Source organism: Anguilla anguilla, chromosome 11 (genome assembly GCF_013347855.1).
Source record: "Anguilla anguilla isolate fAngAng1 chromosome 11, fAngAng1.pri, whole genome shotgun sequence".
NCBI classification, from domain to species: Eukaryota; Metazoa; Chordata; class Actinopteri; order Anguilliformes; family Anguillidae; genus Anguilla; species Anguilla anguilla.
The window spans coordinates 41,623,854-41,643,142 of record NC_049211.1 but is presented as its reverse complement, the minus strand read 5'-3'; the positions used below and the strand labels follow the sequence as shown (position 1 = coordinate 41,643,142).

The window sequence follows — 19,289 nt, the reverse complement described above, 5'->3', positions numbered from 1 at the left end:
TTAGATCATTCATTGATAGATTTTTTTTTGCCACTTTTTTGTGAATGTCCTTCGCATTTCTGGACACAGTGTGCAAAGAGATGCCAAAAACAGCTCCTATAATTTTTGAAATTCTTTTTTCGACAATGCATTTGAACCACAAAAAACTTCTGATGTTTTTCAGTGTTTATTACAGGACAAGAACTCTTCTTCGGTTGTGGCGAGGACAGAATCATTGCCTGCACCTAAAAAGAACCAGCAATTTTGAGACTTACGATGTCATTTATAAAGTCTTTCGCGAAGACGATAAAAGCACGTCCTGGACCACATTTTATGGCCGAATGAGGGTAGCGCCGGACCGCGGAAGTTTCCGGAATGAACGCGAGCGGGTCGTTTAGTGAGCTCACGGGAGAACGTCATCCCCGGTGTGGCAGGCCCGACGGATTAGTCCCAAGTGACTAACGGGCCTCAGAAAGCCGCCTCACAATAAAACTGCTTATCTCACCTTCTGGAACCTTCTCTGTGGCTCGCGCAGCCGCGTGGACCCGGCCGTAAATCCCCAACATCTGCTGACGGGTTCGCAGCCCCCCTGTTCCCGAGCTCTCCCGATTAGGCGGGGAACCGATCAGCTGAGATTAACAGAGATAAACGCCTGCTTTCCAGCCTGATCAGGGTAAGATGAGTGACCAGCCAATGGCCAGCCAGACAGGATTTGCTCTGTCCAATCGCTGCGACAGATAAGCGGTGCGTTTCAGAGAGATATTGTTGTTTTTGGTTTCTTTGTTTTCTTTTTTTTTTGTTTATTTGTTCCAGGGTTAGTAGGCGACACTTTGCGGGGGGGGGGGGGGATTTAAAATAAATTTTGTTGAGTTGACATTCCACGATGGGGTCGGCAGCGGTGTTGTTTGTCTTCGTCGCCTGCCGAGCGCCGAGTTTTTCATTCTTTCCTCGCTCCAGTCGAGCAGTTTTCCACGAAGCAGACGGAATTTGCAGCGGTCCCTCTGCCAGCGCAATTTCTGCGACGAAGCGTGGCGTCCTCCGCTCACACGTCCTCGCTTTTCCGAAGACGTTTCCCAGAGTCCTCCCTCGGCTCTCCGCGCGCCCCCCCCCCCCTCAGACCTCGCCCCCCCCCCCCCCCCCGCCTGACCCCGCCTGCCCCGCCTCGCTCCGCCCTCTCCCCTCGCCTCGCCGCGGAGAGTCCGGTTGGCGGACGTTTTGGCCGGGCGCCGCCCGGACCCTTAACGACGTTGGAACTGTCTCTGATTCGAGGGGCGGGGGCTAACGCTCCTGCTGATGCATTCTGGGAGAATTCGATTTTCTGGGAACAGGGCGGCTCCGTGGTTCTCTTGCCTGTTGTGCCAGGGCGGCTCGTGGGAGAGTATCTGGGATCGGTCTGACCCGTTGTACCTGGCACAAAAACACACGTTTCCCATTGTCTTAGGGCTGCCGTGGGCACTGGGCCTGATTTTGGTGGGATTTGTTCGGCTCTCTGGCCCTCTCTCTCTCTCTCTCTCTCTCTCTATGCCCAAGCATTGTCAGCCCCTGTCCCTCATCAAGGTCTTCCCTGCCTGTCATATGGAATGAATAATGCTTTAAGTGCATTTCCAGTGAACGTCTTATATTTTTAATGGGCTGAAGCCAACATGTCCTTTCATTCCCCCAGAGTGGATGGGTTTCAGGGCTGGATTCATTCTAGCCTATGGAAAGCACACACCCGTGCTGGGAATAGTGACTGCTGGCCCTTTAATCGCTGTATGAGTTGTAAAAGGTAGAGGGTTTCTCAGGAGTTCTCTGGGACAGTGAAAGCATTGATTCAGCTATAGATGCTTTCTTGCAAAACATGTAAAAATGAATTATGTGGAAGCCTAAGAGCATCTATGGTGCTGTTGTGTGCTGTGCCATAGAAAAAGAGGGAGATTTTTTCGGTACACGATCAAAGGTGCTTGGAGTGTTCATGTCTTTAAAGTGCTGCCAGAACTGTAATTTCCATCCAGGTGTGGAGAGGAGAAAATGTCATGGGGGAAATCAGGGCCAGTGGTACAGTTCATGGAGACCGTACTGCAAGCTGGCTGGGCCGAGCAATCGCAGCAGAAGAACCAGAGCCTGGGTTATACAGTAGGGTGTAGCAGGGTAGGGGTAGCCCATGAGTCTCCTCACACCAGGAACAAGGTGTAACAGGGATGTAGCAGGGTGTAGCAGGGTGCAGCGGGGTGTAGCAGGAGGTAGCAGAGGACAGCAGGGTGTAGCAGAGGGTGGCAGGGTGCAGCAAGGTGTAGCAGGGTGTAGCAGGGATGTAGCACGGTGCAGCGGGGTGTAGCAGTGATGTAGCAGGGTGTAGCAGAGGGTAGCAGGGTGCAGCAAGGTGTAGCAGGGATGTAGCAGAGGGTAGCAGGGTGTAGCAGGAGGTAGCAGAGGACAGCAGGGTGTAGCAGGGATGTAGCAGAGGACAGCAAGGTGTAGCAGGGATGTAGCAGGCTGCAGCAGGGTGTAGCAGGGATGTAGCAGGGTGCAGCAGGGTGTAGCAGGAGGTAGCAGAGGACAGCAGGATGTAGCAGGGATGTAGCAGAGGACAGCAGGGTGTAGCAGGGATGTAGCAGGGTGTAGCGGGGTGTTGCAGGGATGTAGCAGGGTGCAGCAGGGTGTAGCAGGGGTGTAGCAGAGGACAGCAGGGTGTAGCAGGGGTGTAGCAGAGGACAGCAGGGTGTAGCGGGGTGTAGCAGGGTGTAGCAGGGATGTAGCAGAGGACAGCAGGGTGTAGCAGGGATGTAGCAGGGTGCAGCAGGGTGTAACGGGGTGTTGCAGGGTGTAGCAGGGATGTAGCAGGGTGCAGCAGGGTGTAGCAGGGATGTAGCAGAGGACAGCAGGGTGTAGCAGGGATGTAGCAGGGTGCAGCAGGGTGTAGCAGGGATGTAGCAGGGATGTAGCAGGGGACAGCAGGGTGTAGCAGGAATGTAGCAGGGTGCAGCAGGGTGTAGCAGGGATGTAGCAGGGGACAGCAGGGTGTAGCAGGAATGTAGCAGGATGTAGCAGGGTGCAGCAGGGTGTAGCGGGGTGTAGCAGGGTGTAGCAGGGCAGACGCTGCCGGTTCATGGCGGGTCTGGATGCTGGTGCTGTGTGGGCGTGGCGGGGCGTGGCCAGGCCTTGGGCGATGGTGGAAACCTGGCAGAGAGGAGCACCTGTCTGGGGGTAACAGGCGATCCCCAGACCTTACTGTCAAACACGGCCCGTTGCATAACATTTTGGCAGGGTCTCACAATGCCCTACGGGACCCTGGCACAGTCTAAAAACAACGTGCCAGCCATCTCATTATGACTTTGCCATGGTTCTGGTTCATGGCTAGCGCTTTAATAATATTTAGTAATATTGCACGTGCACAGGCTCTGAGTGCTGTTAGCCTCGTGCTATATGCTGCTCACATGACTCAGATGCATGCACGGTCCCTCGTGCTCAGGATGAGACTGTCTGTGAAATGAATGTGGCGTTACTGATGGAGTTGGCGTGTTAGCGAGCAGCCCGTTTTACCGCTGGTCCTGTGGAAGCGGGCAGCGTCTGAGCCGCCTCCTGCCATCTCAAGGGCGTTTCTTAAAGGAGAAACCGGGCAGCGCGAGGGACGCCTTCCCCACGAGGCCAGCGCCGATGATGTCATGGACGAGCGGGCAGAGAGACGCTCACTGGCGGACGGGAAAGTGGCGTGCTCTGCATGCGCATCTCTCTCTCTCTCTCTCCCCCCCCCTCTATTCCCCTCTCTCTCTCTCTATCCCCCTTTCTCTCCCTCTCTCTGTCTGTCTTTGTTACACCTTGTGATCCACTCAGTCCTCTCCCAGCTGACTCACTGGCTGGTGACTCGTCCTCGCCGACTCTGTCCTTGTGTCTGCCCCCTCCCCTTTCACTCTCTCTCCCTCCTTCCCTCTCTCTCTCTCTCTCCCTCCCTCCCTCTCTCTCTCTCTCTCTCTCTCTCTCTCCCCCTCCCTCTCTCTCTCGAAAAGCAACACGAGGCTGTTGGAAATTGTATTAAATTGCGTTTGGGGTTTATCCCGCTGCCACAGCGAGCAGCTGGTACCGCGCGTGCAGACGCCAGCCGTGCTCTGCCCGGATAAGATCCCCCCCGCTGCTGTCACAGAGGAGCGGAGGGAGGGAGGGAGAGAGAGAGAGAGAGAGAGAGAGGGACAGAGAAAAGGAGACGCTGTGATCCGGTGAGAATTTCCGCCTTTCTATCTTATCTCTTCAACTTCATCTCGTCCGGTTTATTGTGAAAGGTGGGGAACGTGTCACAGACAGAGCTGTCCCTACTGACCCTTCAGGACCTGAGGTACCTTTAACTAAGGGGCTCTTTACTCTCCCTCTCTCTCTCTCTCTCAGTCTCCCTCTCTCTCTCCCTCCCTCTCTCTCTCAGTCTCCCTCTCTCTCTCCCTCCCTCTCTCTCTCAGTCTCCCTCTCTCTCTCTCTCCCTCCCTCTCTCTTCCTCCCTTTCTCTCCCTCTCTCTCTCCCTCTCTCTCTCTCTCTCCCTCTCTCTCCCTCTCTCTCTATCTCACTCTTGCTCTGCTGTGAGTTGATAGCGGTTCTTTGACTCATTTGGCGGTGTTGTGGGCTTGCTTGTGTCATCGTTGGCGTCGCGGCTGCCAGGTCACGCCAGCGACCGAGTTATTCCCCCGTCGACTACAAAATAAAAAAAAAACAGAGCCAGTTTGATCAGTTAAAACCTGTGCGCTTTGGCCCATGCTGCCATTTCCATGCGGACTTAAACCCGCAGCTCAGGCTCTGACTGAGAATGCTGAGCGCACAACGTTTGCGTCTGCTCCACTGAACAGTGTGTGGCACAGCGATTTATTTATTTGTTTTTTTGCTTCATGTCATTTATGGCTGCCTAAAAGCAAACGTCAAACGTCTCAATACACACCGCGACCATTTCCTTTTTACGAGTGTGGGGAAGTATTGATGCGCTTCCATCAAGGAGCGGGCGAAACTGCATTAGGTCAGAATTGAATTTCTGGTGATTAGAAGATCTTTAATTTCTCCCTCTTGCAAGTTTTCATCACCCCCCTGCCCCCCCGCCCCCTTTTAAAGACTGGGCTGTTTTGTACGGGACTGTACTTGAAGATTAGCTCTCAGCGCTGTGAATTAGTAAATTGTGCGCTGAGGGGCGGTAACGGAGGCCGTAAATATCCTCGTCTCGTTTGATCTCCTTCCGCGTCAGGTGACCGAGAGGCCGCCTCCTGAAAGGACTGGCCGAGACAGTCATCCCTTCGACTGACTTCCACGGTGAGCGTGCCCAGACCCCGCGCCATTCGAACCTGCGCCATTCGAACCCGCGCACGGTCGCTCTCTCTCTCTCTTCCTCCTGCTGCCCCGCGGAATGAATGATCCCAGCTGTCTGCCGGTGCCTTTGTGAGACGGTTTGAGCATTCGACCCGCAGACCCGCGTTGCCATGGCCCGGTAAACATCGCCGCAAACGCTTCCTGGTTTTGGCCCGCGCCGCGCGCAGGCTCCGCCAGAACGGGACCGTTGTTCCCCTTTGTTTTCGGTGTTTTTTTGTTTCCTTACGGCTTGTTTAGGAGTCCCGACGCCAGACGGCAGATGTTTTTCGGGGACCACCGCGTAGAGGTCCGCCGCCCCCCCCCCCACCCCCCCCGCCGAGCGGCATCTCGGGACTCCTCGCCGTCCCGCTCCTGGCCGCGTCCGAGGAGCGCGCCCGTCCCCCTCCTCCTCCTCCTCCTCCTCCTCCTGTGGCGGCTCGCGGCTCAGTGTGCAAACAGGACCGTTTACGTGCGGACGCCGCGTTTTGTTTCTGTTAAATGGCGCCTGTCCCCCTGGGAGGATTTGTACACAGAACCTCCGACCGAGTCTCCCGGGATGCGGTGGGGTGTGTGTGTGTGTGTGTGGTGTGTGTGTGTGTGGGGAGGGGGGGGGGGCGGGGCTTTTGGGGTGTTTTGTGTGTGCGGGGCCATAGGGCTTTGGGGTGTGTGTGTGTGTGTGTGTGTGTGTGTGTGTGTGTGTGTGTGTGTGTGTGAGTGTGGGGGGCGCGGAGCTTGTCCTTGTAGTAAAGGGCGGGCGTGGGCAGACTGTGGAGGCGGAGGTGTGCAGACAGAGCCCTGGCTGCGTTTGAAAGGTCGCTCCTCCTGCTGCGTGTGAGTGCCGCGCTGCGTCGCTCTGCCGACACGCTCTATCGACCCAGCCCCTCAGAGTCACAGCGACCTGAGGAGGAAACACAAACCTGAAACAAACACCACCGGTCACAGAAAAATACATTACATCAAAGCCCTCAGGTGTGTGTGTGTGTGTGTGAGGCGTGTGTGTGTGTGTGTGTGTGTGTGTGTGGTGTGTATGAGTTCTATGTGTGTGTGTGTGTGTGTGTGAGGCGTGTGTGTGTGTAAGTAAGTGTGTGTGTGTGTGTGTGTGTGTGTGTGTGAGCGTGTGAGGTGTGTGTGGGTGTGTGTTGTGTGCGTGTGTGTGTGAGCATGTGAGGTGTGTGTGTGTGAGGTGTATGTGTGTGTGTGCGTGTGAGCATGTGGGTGTGGGTGTGTGTTGTGTGTGTGTGTGTGTGTGTGTGTGTGTGAGAGCATGTGTGGCTGTGTGTTGTGACTACATGTGTGAGTGTGTGAATACTGGCACACATACACTTACAAATGCATGTGAAGTATATCTACTTCATATGAGGTATGTGTTACAGGTGATATTGAGTTGAGTGCTTTGAGGGGGAAATCTCTCATTTAGTCCTTTATGCAGTAATTTTTTTGCAGACAGTAATGAAACCTAGGCTGGACACTCACGTTCCTGTGAAATACAGTTCCTGGCTAACTGCAGAAGCACAACCTGTAACTGCTACTTGTTGCATTTTCTATTGTTCATCAATATACTTTACTTAATTCATTTCTTTATCTAGAACTATATTCTATTTAGTTACATCCCCAGAAACAAAGTAATAGCTATCCTGTACAGTGATCATTTAATTCAGAATCCTTTTTCAAATTCACCGCATCTGTGTCTTTCTCCATTATGTCTTCATTGGTATATGGTGATGTTTATGTCAGCACTGGCCAGAAGATGACATGGCTATTGAAATGAGAAATTAAGCTTTCTTGAATTACAATACATGCGGCTATTTTTTATCCATCGCTGTGAAGAATGGTGCTTTACCTGAGAGCCAATTAGCCGTGAATAAGACGGACTCGTTAACGTAGGTCCCTGGTTCCTCCTAAGGTCTCCCCGGATCGCTTAGCATGCTCGCTCATCATGCCCGCGTGGCTATTCCACTTCCTCGCTGGCGCCACCCCCGTCTCCCCCTCCCCCCCGCCTCCCCAAACCCTCTCCCCCTCCCCCCCCGCCTCCCCAAACCCTCTCCCTCTCCCCCCACCTCCCCAAACCCTCTCCCCCTCCCCCCCGCCTCCCCAGACCCTCTGACCCAAACTCTGCCGCTATTGTTGAGGGGCAACGATTCCCAAATTAGTCCTAACCCAGGCCTTGCGTGGTACGGCGACTGTTAGGCACGCTTGTCATTGTTTGGGGACCTAGAATGGTGACAGCAGATTACCCTCTGCTAATGGGATGAGTTAAATCCCATTTATACCCCCTGCCCCCCCCTCCCCCCCTCCCGGGTCTATTAAAGATGGGCTTGAGATTTGTCTGCATTCTCATAAGCTGCAGTAATGCTAGGCTAGGCTACACGCAACCCCTCATCTGCTCCCTTAGAGCTATTCAGCCATGTTGCACGTTTGTGAACGACCTTAGCTGGCTGGGCCATAGATTCAGTTACTGTATCGTTGGTGCAGAAGGTAAGTTTTTTTTTAATTCATTCGATACCTGGAATGACAGCTTTGCTGGCTTTGTCCTCCTTGATATTTTTGGGTGCATCAGATTCTGTTTCAAATGGTACGGCTCCAGTTGGAAATGTTATTGTTTTTCACTGATCTAAGCTGTCAATCTGGTGAAGGACATTTCAATCTGAGTGTCACACGGGGAGACTGAGCGTGTGTGTGTGTATGTGTGTGTGTGTGTGTGTGTGTGTGTGTGAGCGCTGCTTGATTCTTGAAGATGAATTTGAAGATTGGCAATAAGACAGAGAGAGTGTTTCCTGATGGTTTAAACAGTCCAGGTTTGTGGACTGTTTAACCTCTGCCCTGTGTTCTGATCCTCTTTCTAAAATGATGCATTTTGAGGTCACAGAGGGGAAACACTCGCTCGCTCTCTCATTACGCAGACTGTGATGTGAAAGGCACTCGGAAATTGTATTTGATTTGACTCTTATCGTATTTGTTTCTGATGAAATTCTTGGATTTTTTTCCCACTGATTCTCGTCTCTTTCCCGCCGTGCCTGACCCAGCCGGCGCACACGTCGGCCCGCTAGGGGCTCGCCATCCGCAGCGCAGTCGCCGCCGGCACCGACGGCCCCCGCGGCGTTCCGCTAGCGGGCAGTTAGCGGCGAGGCTGTCGAGATGAGGATCCGCTGTTAAAAGAATGCAGGGTAGCTGGTGAACGGTCTGGTGAACGGTCTAGCGAATGGTCTAGCGAACGGTCTGGCAGACTTGCCGTAGTGCTGATGTACAAAACGCTGGTGGGCTGACAGTTGGCGCTGGTGGCGGTTTGAGAGGAACTTGGTTGTCTGGTATTGTACGATGGCACTTGGCGACAGGAAACAGCAGCCAGCCTGTTGGGAGTGAGATGACACATGACAGTCAGGTGACCTCCATGTCCCTCTACAGTCAGGTGACCTTGTGTCCCTCTACAGTCAGGTGACCTCCATGTCCCTCTACAGTCAGGTGACGTTCGTGTTCCTCTGCAGTCAGGTGACGTCCGTGTCCCTCTACAGTCAGGTGACCTTGTGTCCCTCTACAGTCAGGTGACCTCCATGCTCCTCTACAGTCAGGTGATGTTTGTGTTCCTCTAGTCAGGTGACTTTTGTGTCCCTCTACAGTCAGGTGATGTCTGTGTTCCTCTCTGCAGAAAGGGACCGTGTGATACCCCAGGATCATGAGCGGAGGGGTCAACGTGAAGACGGGCTCCGGGATCCCCCTGCCCCGGAGCATGATCCCCTCCCCGAAACTGGACCACAAGCACCCGGGCAGCGGCCTGCCCCGTCCCGCCACCCAGATCCCGCTCGGCACCAAGGCTTCCTCCTCCTGCGCCTCCTCCTCCTCCCGGGACCTCCTGCGGGACACGGCGCTGAGGAACCAGCTGCAGAGGAGCGGGCTGCGCCCGTCCCAGGCCCAGAGCAAGGCCTCGCGGGCCGCCGAGAGGTCCGACGGAACCCGCTCGGCCTTCAGCAGCCCCCAGCCGCCCCGCCGCGAGGACCCGCGCTCCAAGGACACCCTGGACGTCCACAAGGGGGCGCCCTCCCTGGAGCCCCTGCGGGAGTTGAGGAAGGGCGGCAACAAGAACTGCCCTTCCGGCATCGCCCGGGCGACCCACAGGAGGCTGGACAACACCAACGTCCCGTCGCTCGCCCACAAGGAGACGTCCGTGACGCCCGGGCAGGGGGGGGAGGGCTGCCCCCCGCACGGGCTGAGCAACGAGAACCTCCTGTCCCGGCCACCCGGCCCCGCGTCCAGCGGGACCGCCCCCCCGAAACAGGGGGGGCGCCTGGAGCGCGACCCGTCAGGGAGCCTCTCGGATGAGGAGATGGGCACCCCCGAAGATCTGTCCCCCTGCACGCCCGACCGCCCCCTACCCTCGGCCCCGCCCCCGGCCCGGCCCCAGGCCCCGCCCCCAGACAGCCAGAGCGTGAAGCTGCCCAAGGGGAACCAGGCGCCCCAAGTCAACATGGCCGCCGTCGCACCCTTCCGGTACAGGTGAGTACAGCGAAGCACAAAGAGGTGGCCCCTCACAGGCCACAGTATGGGTCACATTCGAAACCCAACCCACTCATTACACTCCGTCTCCTGTATGTACAGATAACACAACAGGACTTTTTTATTTCGATAATGCAGTAATTTCACAGTCGCTGAGTGCTTAAGGGTGTATTGTGAATGTTCTTTCTCAGCTTAGCACGCGCTTTTGCTTCAGCGACTGTAGAGAGTTCACAGTCACTGTTCATCTCTTTAACACTCAGCCTCTCTGCTTCACCTCCCTGGCCCACAATGCTCTATTCCTCATTGCAGCCTCCAACTTTCATCATCCCCTGTTTGTTTTCCCCTTTCTTTTCCAGCTTTTTTGGCAACTCCTCTTTTCCCCCAGGTCCCTTGCTGTTTTACCACCCCCCCCCCCCCAGATCTGGATTTCTCACGCACACTTAATCGGTCCTGTGGGCCCATTTCGGCCAATTGACACCCCCCCCCCCCACCAACCCTTTTACCTTCAAAATGGGATGGAGAAATATACCCCTCTTTCTGCCAGACACACTTTCCCCGGCCAGTTCACACGGAAATGCACTGATGACTCATAAGACGTGCGGCCAATCAGCCTGAGGGTGGGCAGGGACTGGGTGAAATAGAGGGAGGGTTGTGGTGAGAGAAGATGTATCACTCTAAAGATAAGGAACAAAAACAACTCCAACTCTGTCTTGTATTTACCCATGAGTCCCTGCTTTTGTTTTCAGTTTGTGTGCTGTAATTGCTGGATACTCGTTACAATACTGGCATAATAGTGCATTTATTTATTAAGTGCTTTTCTTACAAAGTGAGATAAATAAAATGTGATTAAATGAGCCAAATAAAATGCATTCCCACTAGCCTAATAAAATTAGTCTCCACTGTGTCTATCAGATAAGCTTTCAGTTAAGTAATACATTTCTGTCAGTAGAAAAATCAATTTTTCAAATAAATTAGCCACCTTGGCTACCACTAACTTAGGTGTGTTATGCTTTAGATTGTTTATCTGCTGTGTCCTGTTTATTAAAAAATGAATGCCAGTGGAAGGGTATTATTAATATGGCAAAGCCCAATGACGCAATTGCATACTTTGTGATTGTGTCCTTAATGACAGCAATCAGTGACTACTTTTTTGCATAGTATGAGCCCTGTGGCATGTTTTGAGCTAAGCCTTGGCCCCTCTAAAAAGTATTTCTGCACCCTCATCTTATCTGTTCAGTTTCATTTCATTTCTATTTCGCTTTTTACACAGACACTGACATACAGACAATTTACAGGAAGTTAAGAAAGAAAGAGTGTATTGGGTCTGACCCTGCCAATAACTTGCAAACCAGACAAAAAGGAATCGTGCAAAGAAAAACAGTGGTGAGAAAACAAACATAAAAACTCTCAGATGGTAAGAACTTGCAGAAGTAAATCGGCTGACCGGCCTGGGGTCAGCAGTTAAATTTGGGTTTATTGGTCGTAGGGAGGTAACGGGGAATTGACTGAGAAAATAAAATGGTGGATGTAGAGGTTACAGCCTGAGGTATTGGAGTAGATAGTCAAAAGCAGCTTCTGTCTGTATCTGACTGCAGTAAAGGAGGCACTGACTGTTCCTTTCAGACCCTCACTCGAACCCAAACTCACGGTTAAAAGCGCAGGACTGTGCCTTCCTTTTGTTTGTGGTGGGAAGGGGAGGAGAGTGAAGCCGTTCTCCTCCATCGCTTTCAGACTGCAGATTCCGGAGGAGAGTACCGGCTCATCCCTGGAGGAGCTCAGCGACTGCTCCTCCGACTCCATGGAGGTGTGCTGCGATGACCTGCCCACAGGTGAGTGACTCCGCCTCCCGCTGTCCTTGCCGCGAAGCGCCATCTTTACCGCTTAGCCACAGAGGGGAACTTCAGCCTGGACGATAAATTAATCTCTCCACTGAGCATACGGTCAAAAAACAAGGCATACATACCAAACTTACACAACATACCAAATTTACAGATATTTGGATCTCATCGTGGGAAACTCTATCACTACACCTGCTCTTAGTGTAGTAGTCATGTATAGTTGAGTCAGAGGGCCATGTTGTGGATGCAGGATGCAGAAAATAAAGACATCTAGACATCCACAACCTGGGAAAATGTGATTCATTTTGTTTACCATTCAGAAGTGGAGGGATACAAAGAGATTGCTGCATTAGGATACCATCACTCTGCTGACTCACAGAGATGCCTGATCTGTGCTGAATATGTGGCTAAAAAGGAATTTGATTGGTCGGTGTATAGTCAGTGGTTTTCTGAATTCTATGTGTCACTATAAAAGGGAGAGGTGATTGAAACAAAGGTGAGTCTGACGTTAGTCACACAAACTGGGCACTTCATTCGTTCGGGCTGAGTGCGTGTCCGTGCTCAGTATCCAAACGGTTTACCACGGCCTGAACTGTGTGCTTCTCAGCAGTTTTCACAATGACTCACTGTGAACCCTCTAAAGCACTGTGAGTGTTCATCCCCGCTGATGACTTTCCTAAACAGCTGGGGGGGAAAGCATGATGGGGAGAGGTCAAAGGTCACCAGTCCTGTTTTAATCTTCTTTAGGCCTGGCGCTATTTCTGTAAATCCTCCACTTATTCCTCACTCCCCCCTGTCCTGTCCCCATCCCCGTCCCGTCCCGTCCCCGTCCCTGCTGGACTGTGGTTCCCAAACCAAATCCTCCCCCGTGTGGAGAGACACGGTGAGGGAGTGGGATCGGGGGGGGGGGGGGGGGGTCACGGTGGGATAGCGGTCTCTGTGGAAGAGAACCCAGCCTGCGCCCCCACCCCCAGGAGCCGGCTGCCCCCACCCCAGAACCCCTCCCCCAGAGCCCAGCTACCGGCGGATCTCTTCCTCCTTCCTCCCCAGCGAGCCCCAGGGTGTGGGGGGGATAGAGGGAGGAGGCTCAGAGAAAGAACACAACGTCAATGGACTCATCTCTTCAGTGTACCCCAGGGGTCCGGGAGGCCGAATAGGGACAAGGTTGCCTGCTTGTGCTTATGGATTTTCCTTTCAGAAAGCTTTGTCTTCATCTTCACCTCCCAATGAAAGGCAAAAAACGATGTTCCTGCTTTTAGGATGTGTGATGTCAGTCACACTGACTACACATTTGTGAGAGATTTCAGTTCTGTACTGTATGCAGGAGAAGTATTTGGTAAATGGTAAATGGACTGCATTTTTATAGCGCTTTTATCCAAAGCGCTTTACAATTGATGCCTCTCATTCGCCAGAGCAGTTAGGGGTTAGGGGTTAGGTGTCTTGCTCAAGGACACTTCGACATGCCCAGGGCGGGGTTTGAACCGGCAACCCTCCGACTGCCAGACAATCGGTCTTACCTCTTGAGCTATGTCGCCCCGCGTTTTTAATTTTAATTTAATTTATTTAATGACTTTAGCTAGATTTGTTACACCAGTATCAGTATAAACCTTTACACAGTTAGGGAGGATGACGCTAAATCTGAACAGAAACTAAACTGTTCCTCTTGTGCAGTGGCATTTCATAATGGTTTCTCAATGCACAGTATGTCTCAATCAGAAAGCTTCACATTTAAAATGGTTTCACAGAGTTTGAGGACAAAGTGTGTCCTCAACAACCCTTAATGCTAGATTTATAGCCAGGGAAGCAAATCTGCTTAATTCTTTTACTTTGTTTTTGTGTTCCACAGTGATATATTTTTTCCTTCCATTTGTGTTCAATACTAATAATTTATTTTTACTCGGTCATTTGCCAAGAAAAGGTCAGTTTACCGAAAAAATGCATAATCATGCAAACACTGCAAAATAAAACAAATTGCAACTATCCTATTTCGGGCATTGTATCTGCAGGGATTTCCTTGTCATCTCAGATAAAATCACGTAAGTGAGAGAGAGCAATTTTCTGCAGTCCACATTCAGGCTGCACAGAAGCTTTTTATCCAATGGGATTCGAGCATTTTCAGGTATTTCGGCAGAGTTGCAAATTGCCCCCTCATTCTCATAAATCCTCCCTCCTGAGTCCTGAGCTGGATTTTGGATTTTGTTCTTTAATGTAGGGTGTTGGGGGCGGTGGTGGGTCTTGGGGTGGACCGGGGACCAGGTCCAGGGTGTCCCGAGCTCTCGGGGTTGTTCCTCTTTCTGAGGACACCAAAATGACACGGGGACCGGATTGGCCCCTCCGTCCGCCGGGACACGACTCCGGCCTCCCGCTGAAATCGGAGCGGGGTCCGGACGGATGCTGTTCCTAAGCAGCGACCTTCATCCGGCTTCTGGATCGCGTCGGGACACTCAATCTCGTCTGGAAAGGGATGATGTATATCAGAGGGCTTTCGCGAGATTTTCTGTTGTGTATCAAGGCCGGTCTGCCTCTGGATTTACGGCTCTCTTGGAGAACAGAGCCAGGCCCTGGTTTCATTCCTGCCTGCTCGCTGCATCAGGGAACCTTCTTATTACGGTTCACCGTCCATTTTTTATCCTTCATTTATCCCTGCCATCTCCGGAGAGAAAGCCCGTTCATCAGGGTTATTAACACGGCTCTGTATGATCTCCTCTCTCCTTCCATGTTCACACGTTGCGTTTGAAACTGAATTTATGTACTGGCAAGCCTATCTCTGGTCCAGATGTTGACTTTTTTTTTTGGTGTCTGGTCAGTTTTGTTCTGTGTTTTTTATTTCCATAATCATTGTGTAGGTTTCACTCCAACACACCGTGAGGGAACTTTCTGGAATTCTGTGGTGCAGTTCCAACATGCACTTTCTTTCTCCCTCTCTTTCTCAGGGTTGGGTTTTCAGAAATCCAGCGGGGGTTTCGCTTGTGTAAATGTTACTCACGTGTCCGTCGCAGGTATTAGATGGGGAGCCTGGGGGGGGGGGGCGTGGGGGGGTGCTGGGGGTTGTGGGCAATCAAAACGTTCTGGAGGGGGACATGGGAATCTGGAATCCCGGATGCAGAGAACCTTGAGAAGGTTTGAGAAGTTTGGCTTTCCTCTCGTATCGCATATCGTCAGGAGGGAAAGAGACTGTGGGCGCGGCTGGCCCTGGTTCAGAGGCCTGTAAAATGGCTCCTCTTAGATGCTGGGCGCAGAACTGCATCTCCAGCAGCCATTCGCACGCGGCTGTGGGCGGCAGCAGTGATTACTGTAACTGCGGGCAGGGGACAGAGAATGGGGAGAGCTCACTCGCAGCTACGAGAGAGGCAGAAGTTTAGCTTTCAAAATTTCTTGCGAGCAAAATATTCAACCCCAGAGACTGTAAATTACCCAGCGCGCTCAACAGAATTCACAGCACCATCATGCAAAGCTTGGGTCGGTACAATCCAACAAATAAATTGCCTATAAATTATCTATAATATTGCTTATTGGACAATACAATCTCCTTGGATGGTGCTGTGGTTAGTGGTCCCTATGGCCCCAACGCAGCACAGTTTTGGCTCCTGACAGTTTTTTAAGGGCTTTTTAGTTCTGGATGTGTTGTTGGGCATTCTCTTCCTTTGTATCCCATAATGATTTATAAGGTGCTCCACTACCTCTCTCTCACCCATGAATGCCTTAGGGGTGTTCTTCCCCTCTCAATATCCAGTGTTTCACACACCTCATCTCATCTTTGTATCATTTTGATTCATTCACACCCTGGGATTTGCCTTATTATGATAAAATATCAGTGGGAATAACAGTTCCTTTCTGTGGGAATTGTCTGTCGCGAATGGGATATTCTGGCTGGAGGTGGATCTGCGAATAGATTGCCTCTGTGATTTGTTTCATTTCCATTGCTGCAGGAGAATCCGTCACCTTGAATCTCATTACTTTTTTTTTACCTCCTGAGAATGTGTATCATCGGAACTGAGGAAATACCAGACCTGGGAACTGCACACGAGGAACGCCAAGCGAGGTTAACGAGAAACGCATCCAGTAAAAAACAAAAAAAAACTGCATAAAACGTAAGAAGTCTGAGCAAGTGTACACTTAATTACAGGAGTCACTCCGAGCAGCCTGGCTCTCTGCCACTCTCCCCGTTGAGGGTACACGTTTGAATGTTAGCCGGAGGGGCAGACAGCCGACAGATGTGCCGGGAGGGGGGTGGGGGGGGGGGTGTTGGGATTCGGCGCAGCGGATTGGGTTTCGCCTCCTGAGGGTGTGCAGGCTGGTCCCATACGGTCAGAACCCCCCGGGGTCTACTGGCAGATTTTCACCACGTCTGCCGCTCAATCGATCCAGGATCTAATGGTCTGAATTCACCAACTGGACAGGAAGTGGCAGGCCCCTTTAAATCTCCCCCACACAATCACAAAGCGCACTTTCTTTTTCTACACACAATCACAATGTGCACTTTCTTTTTCTACACACAATCACAAAGTGCACTTTCTTTTTCTGCACACAATCACAAAGTGCACTTTCTTTTTCTGCACACAATCACAAAGTGCACTTTCTTTTTCTACACACAATCACAAAGTGCACTTTCTTTTTCTACACACAATCACAAAGTGCACTTCCTTTTCCTACACACAATCACAAAGTGCACTTTCTTTTCCTACACACAATCACAAAGTGCACTTTCTTTTTCTACACACAATCACAAAGTGCACTTCCTTTTCCTACACACAATCACAAAGTGCACTTTCTTTTTCTACACACAATCACAAAGTGCACTTTCTTTTCCTACTCTCCGTGTATGCAGTATATTGAATGGTTTGCCATTTGATTCAGTTATATTTGCTTTTTGGGTGATTCTGTTTTACGATAAGAAAGTCAAGTGATTGTTTTTGGTCTTGAAGAATATCACAGGAAAGACACACAGAGTGGGTCTATATATAAATACAAGCTGGGAAAGTGTTTAATGGGACACAACGGGTGCTTATAATGCTTATCTGTGAGGACTATAATCACTGATGTGATTCAGGGCTGGATTCAATCAACATATGTTCTTACATTTTACTCATTTTACTCAACAAAACTTGGTCTTTTGATTTTGTCCTTCAATTTTCTGTTCAGTCCAAAATGAATGAATGTATATAAAATGAAAACTTACTCAGAATTTGTAGCGTTGATTTAGTTTCGGTCGTATAATTTTGTAGAAGTCTTTAATTCGAGCTCATGCTGGGTGTGTACAACCTTCTCTTTCTGGGGGAAAATGGGGACGTTATGTACCCGTCTTTAAATTCCGGGGTCTGGATTCTCTATTACCACCCCGTAAGAGATAATGCCTTTCCATACTACCACTGATGCCTACACGACATTTCAATGGAGGAAGCAGAACCATAGAAGTTTCAGATGATTTGACACAAAATAGCAGTGCATTTAAGGACTTTCCACTTCATCCATCTGTCTATGCCACCATTTTGTGCTGTCATATTAACGGCGATGGTTATCTGTTAGTCTTGTCTTGCCACGGTGCAGCAAAAGTGGTGCCCTATAAAAGCAAAGCAACTACCACAACAATGTTGCACAAATCAGTATCTTTATTGCGTAGGATTCATTGCCGGGACCTTGCGCAACTGTACGCGAGTTGCTCAAGCATAAACAGCTAAATCATTGTTCATTGTGACGGTAGAGTTAACTTAACTGCACCCAAACAGCTGGCCAACAGTGACATTGCATGCAGTCATTGTTGGCCCTTCCACTGACTAATGTACTCTGGGCTCTGTGGTAGTCGGATCACACTGGCTTGTGACATCTGCCCCGAGCCCAGCAAACAATGGGCCAATGGCTGGGCTCCTTATTGTTTCCACAGCGATAGGCTTCCTCAGTCGGGTTCTCCGCTGAGCGTCAGGACACAGTGCGCTCTCTGCTTCGCCACGCCGTGGGTCCACCAGGAAGAAACGCAGCCTGCTACGACCGGGGCTATTTTCCAGCCCTGAGACAGGTCACAGTCAGGTGATTCGATGGAACACAAATAACAGCTGAAAAACAGGCACGCGCCATAACAGTGCCATAACAGCGCCATAACAGTGCCATAACAGTGCCATAACAGTGCCATAACAGCGCCATAACAGCGCCATAACAGCGCCATAACAGTGCCATAACAGTGCCATAACAGTGCCATAACAGCGCCATAACAGCGCCATAACAGCGCCATAACAGTGCCATAACAGTGCCTACAAGCCAAACAGTTTGACGGTGTTTTCAACTTTTACGCCGAGTTGGCGGTAAGCCGAGGTTGCCGGGATACTTACCCAGCGTACGTGCCGCGCGGAGCGATGGCTACAGACCCGGTCGCCCCGGTGATAGAGCTCGGCTCCGTACGAAGAGCACTTAGATCCCCTTCACCGCCCCGCGTCGAAGCGCAAATGCACATAAATGGGTTTGGAGCCATCGAGCAAATGGAAAGGGGGGGATTAGCATCTGTCTTTGTTTACAGGTTTCCTCCAGATTGACAACACTGGGATTCAACTAACATTCAGCACCTGGTGGGGAGTGTGGGGTGGTAGGGGCGGGGGGTGGGGGGGGGGGGGGGTAGTACACACATAACTTTTAATGTTTTACGATACCCTGGGGCCACTGGATCGACATAAAGAAGGCGCAGCAGGGATGTTTGTGTTTTGCTTATTTTAATCGCTACCTTCTTATTTATCAAAACCGGTCACTCTTGCCACGTTTTCTCCCCTCGCGTTTTCCCCACACACGTTCTTGCTCTCGGACCTCGCCCTCGCTCACCACCCAGCGTGCGCGCGTCCAGCGGGTCCCCCGCTCCCCCGGCGCTGTTCCGAAGGGCGCTGCAGAAGGGTTCCCGGCGCGGCGTCGGCGGCGTTCGCGGTGCCGTGTGGGTTTCTCGCTCGCGGCGGCTAGGTCGACCCGGGCGTTACTCATCTTCTCAGGGATTGTCCGGGGCGGGTTCTCCGCGCACAGCTGTGCGGTTCTGCCCCCCGAGCCCTGCGGCCCGGGATGGGATCCAGATGTGTGTGAAACGTGAGCGTGGGCTGGGACCCCCAAAAACAACCCCCCCCCCACCCCCGATCTTTCCAGTGGTCTGTGCCTAGTCCACGGCGATTGTGTAGCCTCTGTTTTAATCATGCCTCAACACTGCATTACAAAGCAAAAGCAGTGAACAAGAATGGCAATGATCTTAGTCAACTGAGAAACAGAGGAACGCTCAATCAAATTACCAAACTTCTGCTCAGTGGACAATCATTGACACAAAAAGGAAAGTTTCACTCTAACGGAACTCTAAAATTCATCCAGAGAGAAGTGTGTGGAGGAACCTTATTAAACTTCTATACCTTTTTGATCCCAACACACCCTCCCAACACACTGAACAGCGAGTTCAGCGGTGGCTGAATGGAAACTCATCTCTCCGCAGAGGATGCTGATGTCTGCAGTCAGATGTGGGTTAGCGGCGCGACGCGTTCGCAGTCAGTAGGGCAGCCTGCGCCCTCCACGGCTGTCTCATTAAGCCAAACTGACACGTGCCCCTGTCCCACAGCTCTCCCGGCTGAAAATGAGGACTTTCGGATTTTGATTTAATCTGTCGTTTTGGCTGCATTTTTCCTAAGATGTCTCATCATCCCTTCTTCCCTGGAGCACTACAGCTACAGCGGCAG

General features: G+C 51.6%; 1 protein-coding gene across 5 annotated transcripts in view; it reads left to right on the top strand.

Annotated features, from left to right (window-relative positions):
• LOC118207708 (neuron navigator 1) overlaps window positions 1-19,289 on the top strand; it is an 86,365-nt gene that overhangs the window by 23,406 nt on the left and 43,670 nt on the right. For 3 of the 5 annotated variants that reach the window (XM_035381562.1, XM_035381558.1, XM_035381561.1), the window contains exons 2-3: window positions 8,919-9,763; window positions 11,495-11,592. In XM_035381562.1, the coding sequence (XP_035237453.1) occupies window positions 8,946-9,763; window positions 11,495-11,592 (916 nt within the window). In that variant the 5' untranslated portion in view covers window positions 8,919-8,945. Of the gene's footprint in view, window positions 1-3,951; window positions 4,289-8,918; window positions 9,764-11,494; window positions 11,593-19,289 lie in introns of those variants that run through there. The other 2 variants (XM_035381560.1, XM_035381559.1) reach the window with 2 other exon arrangements.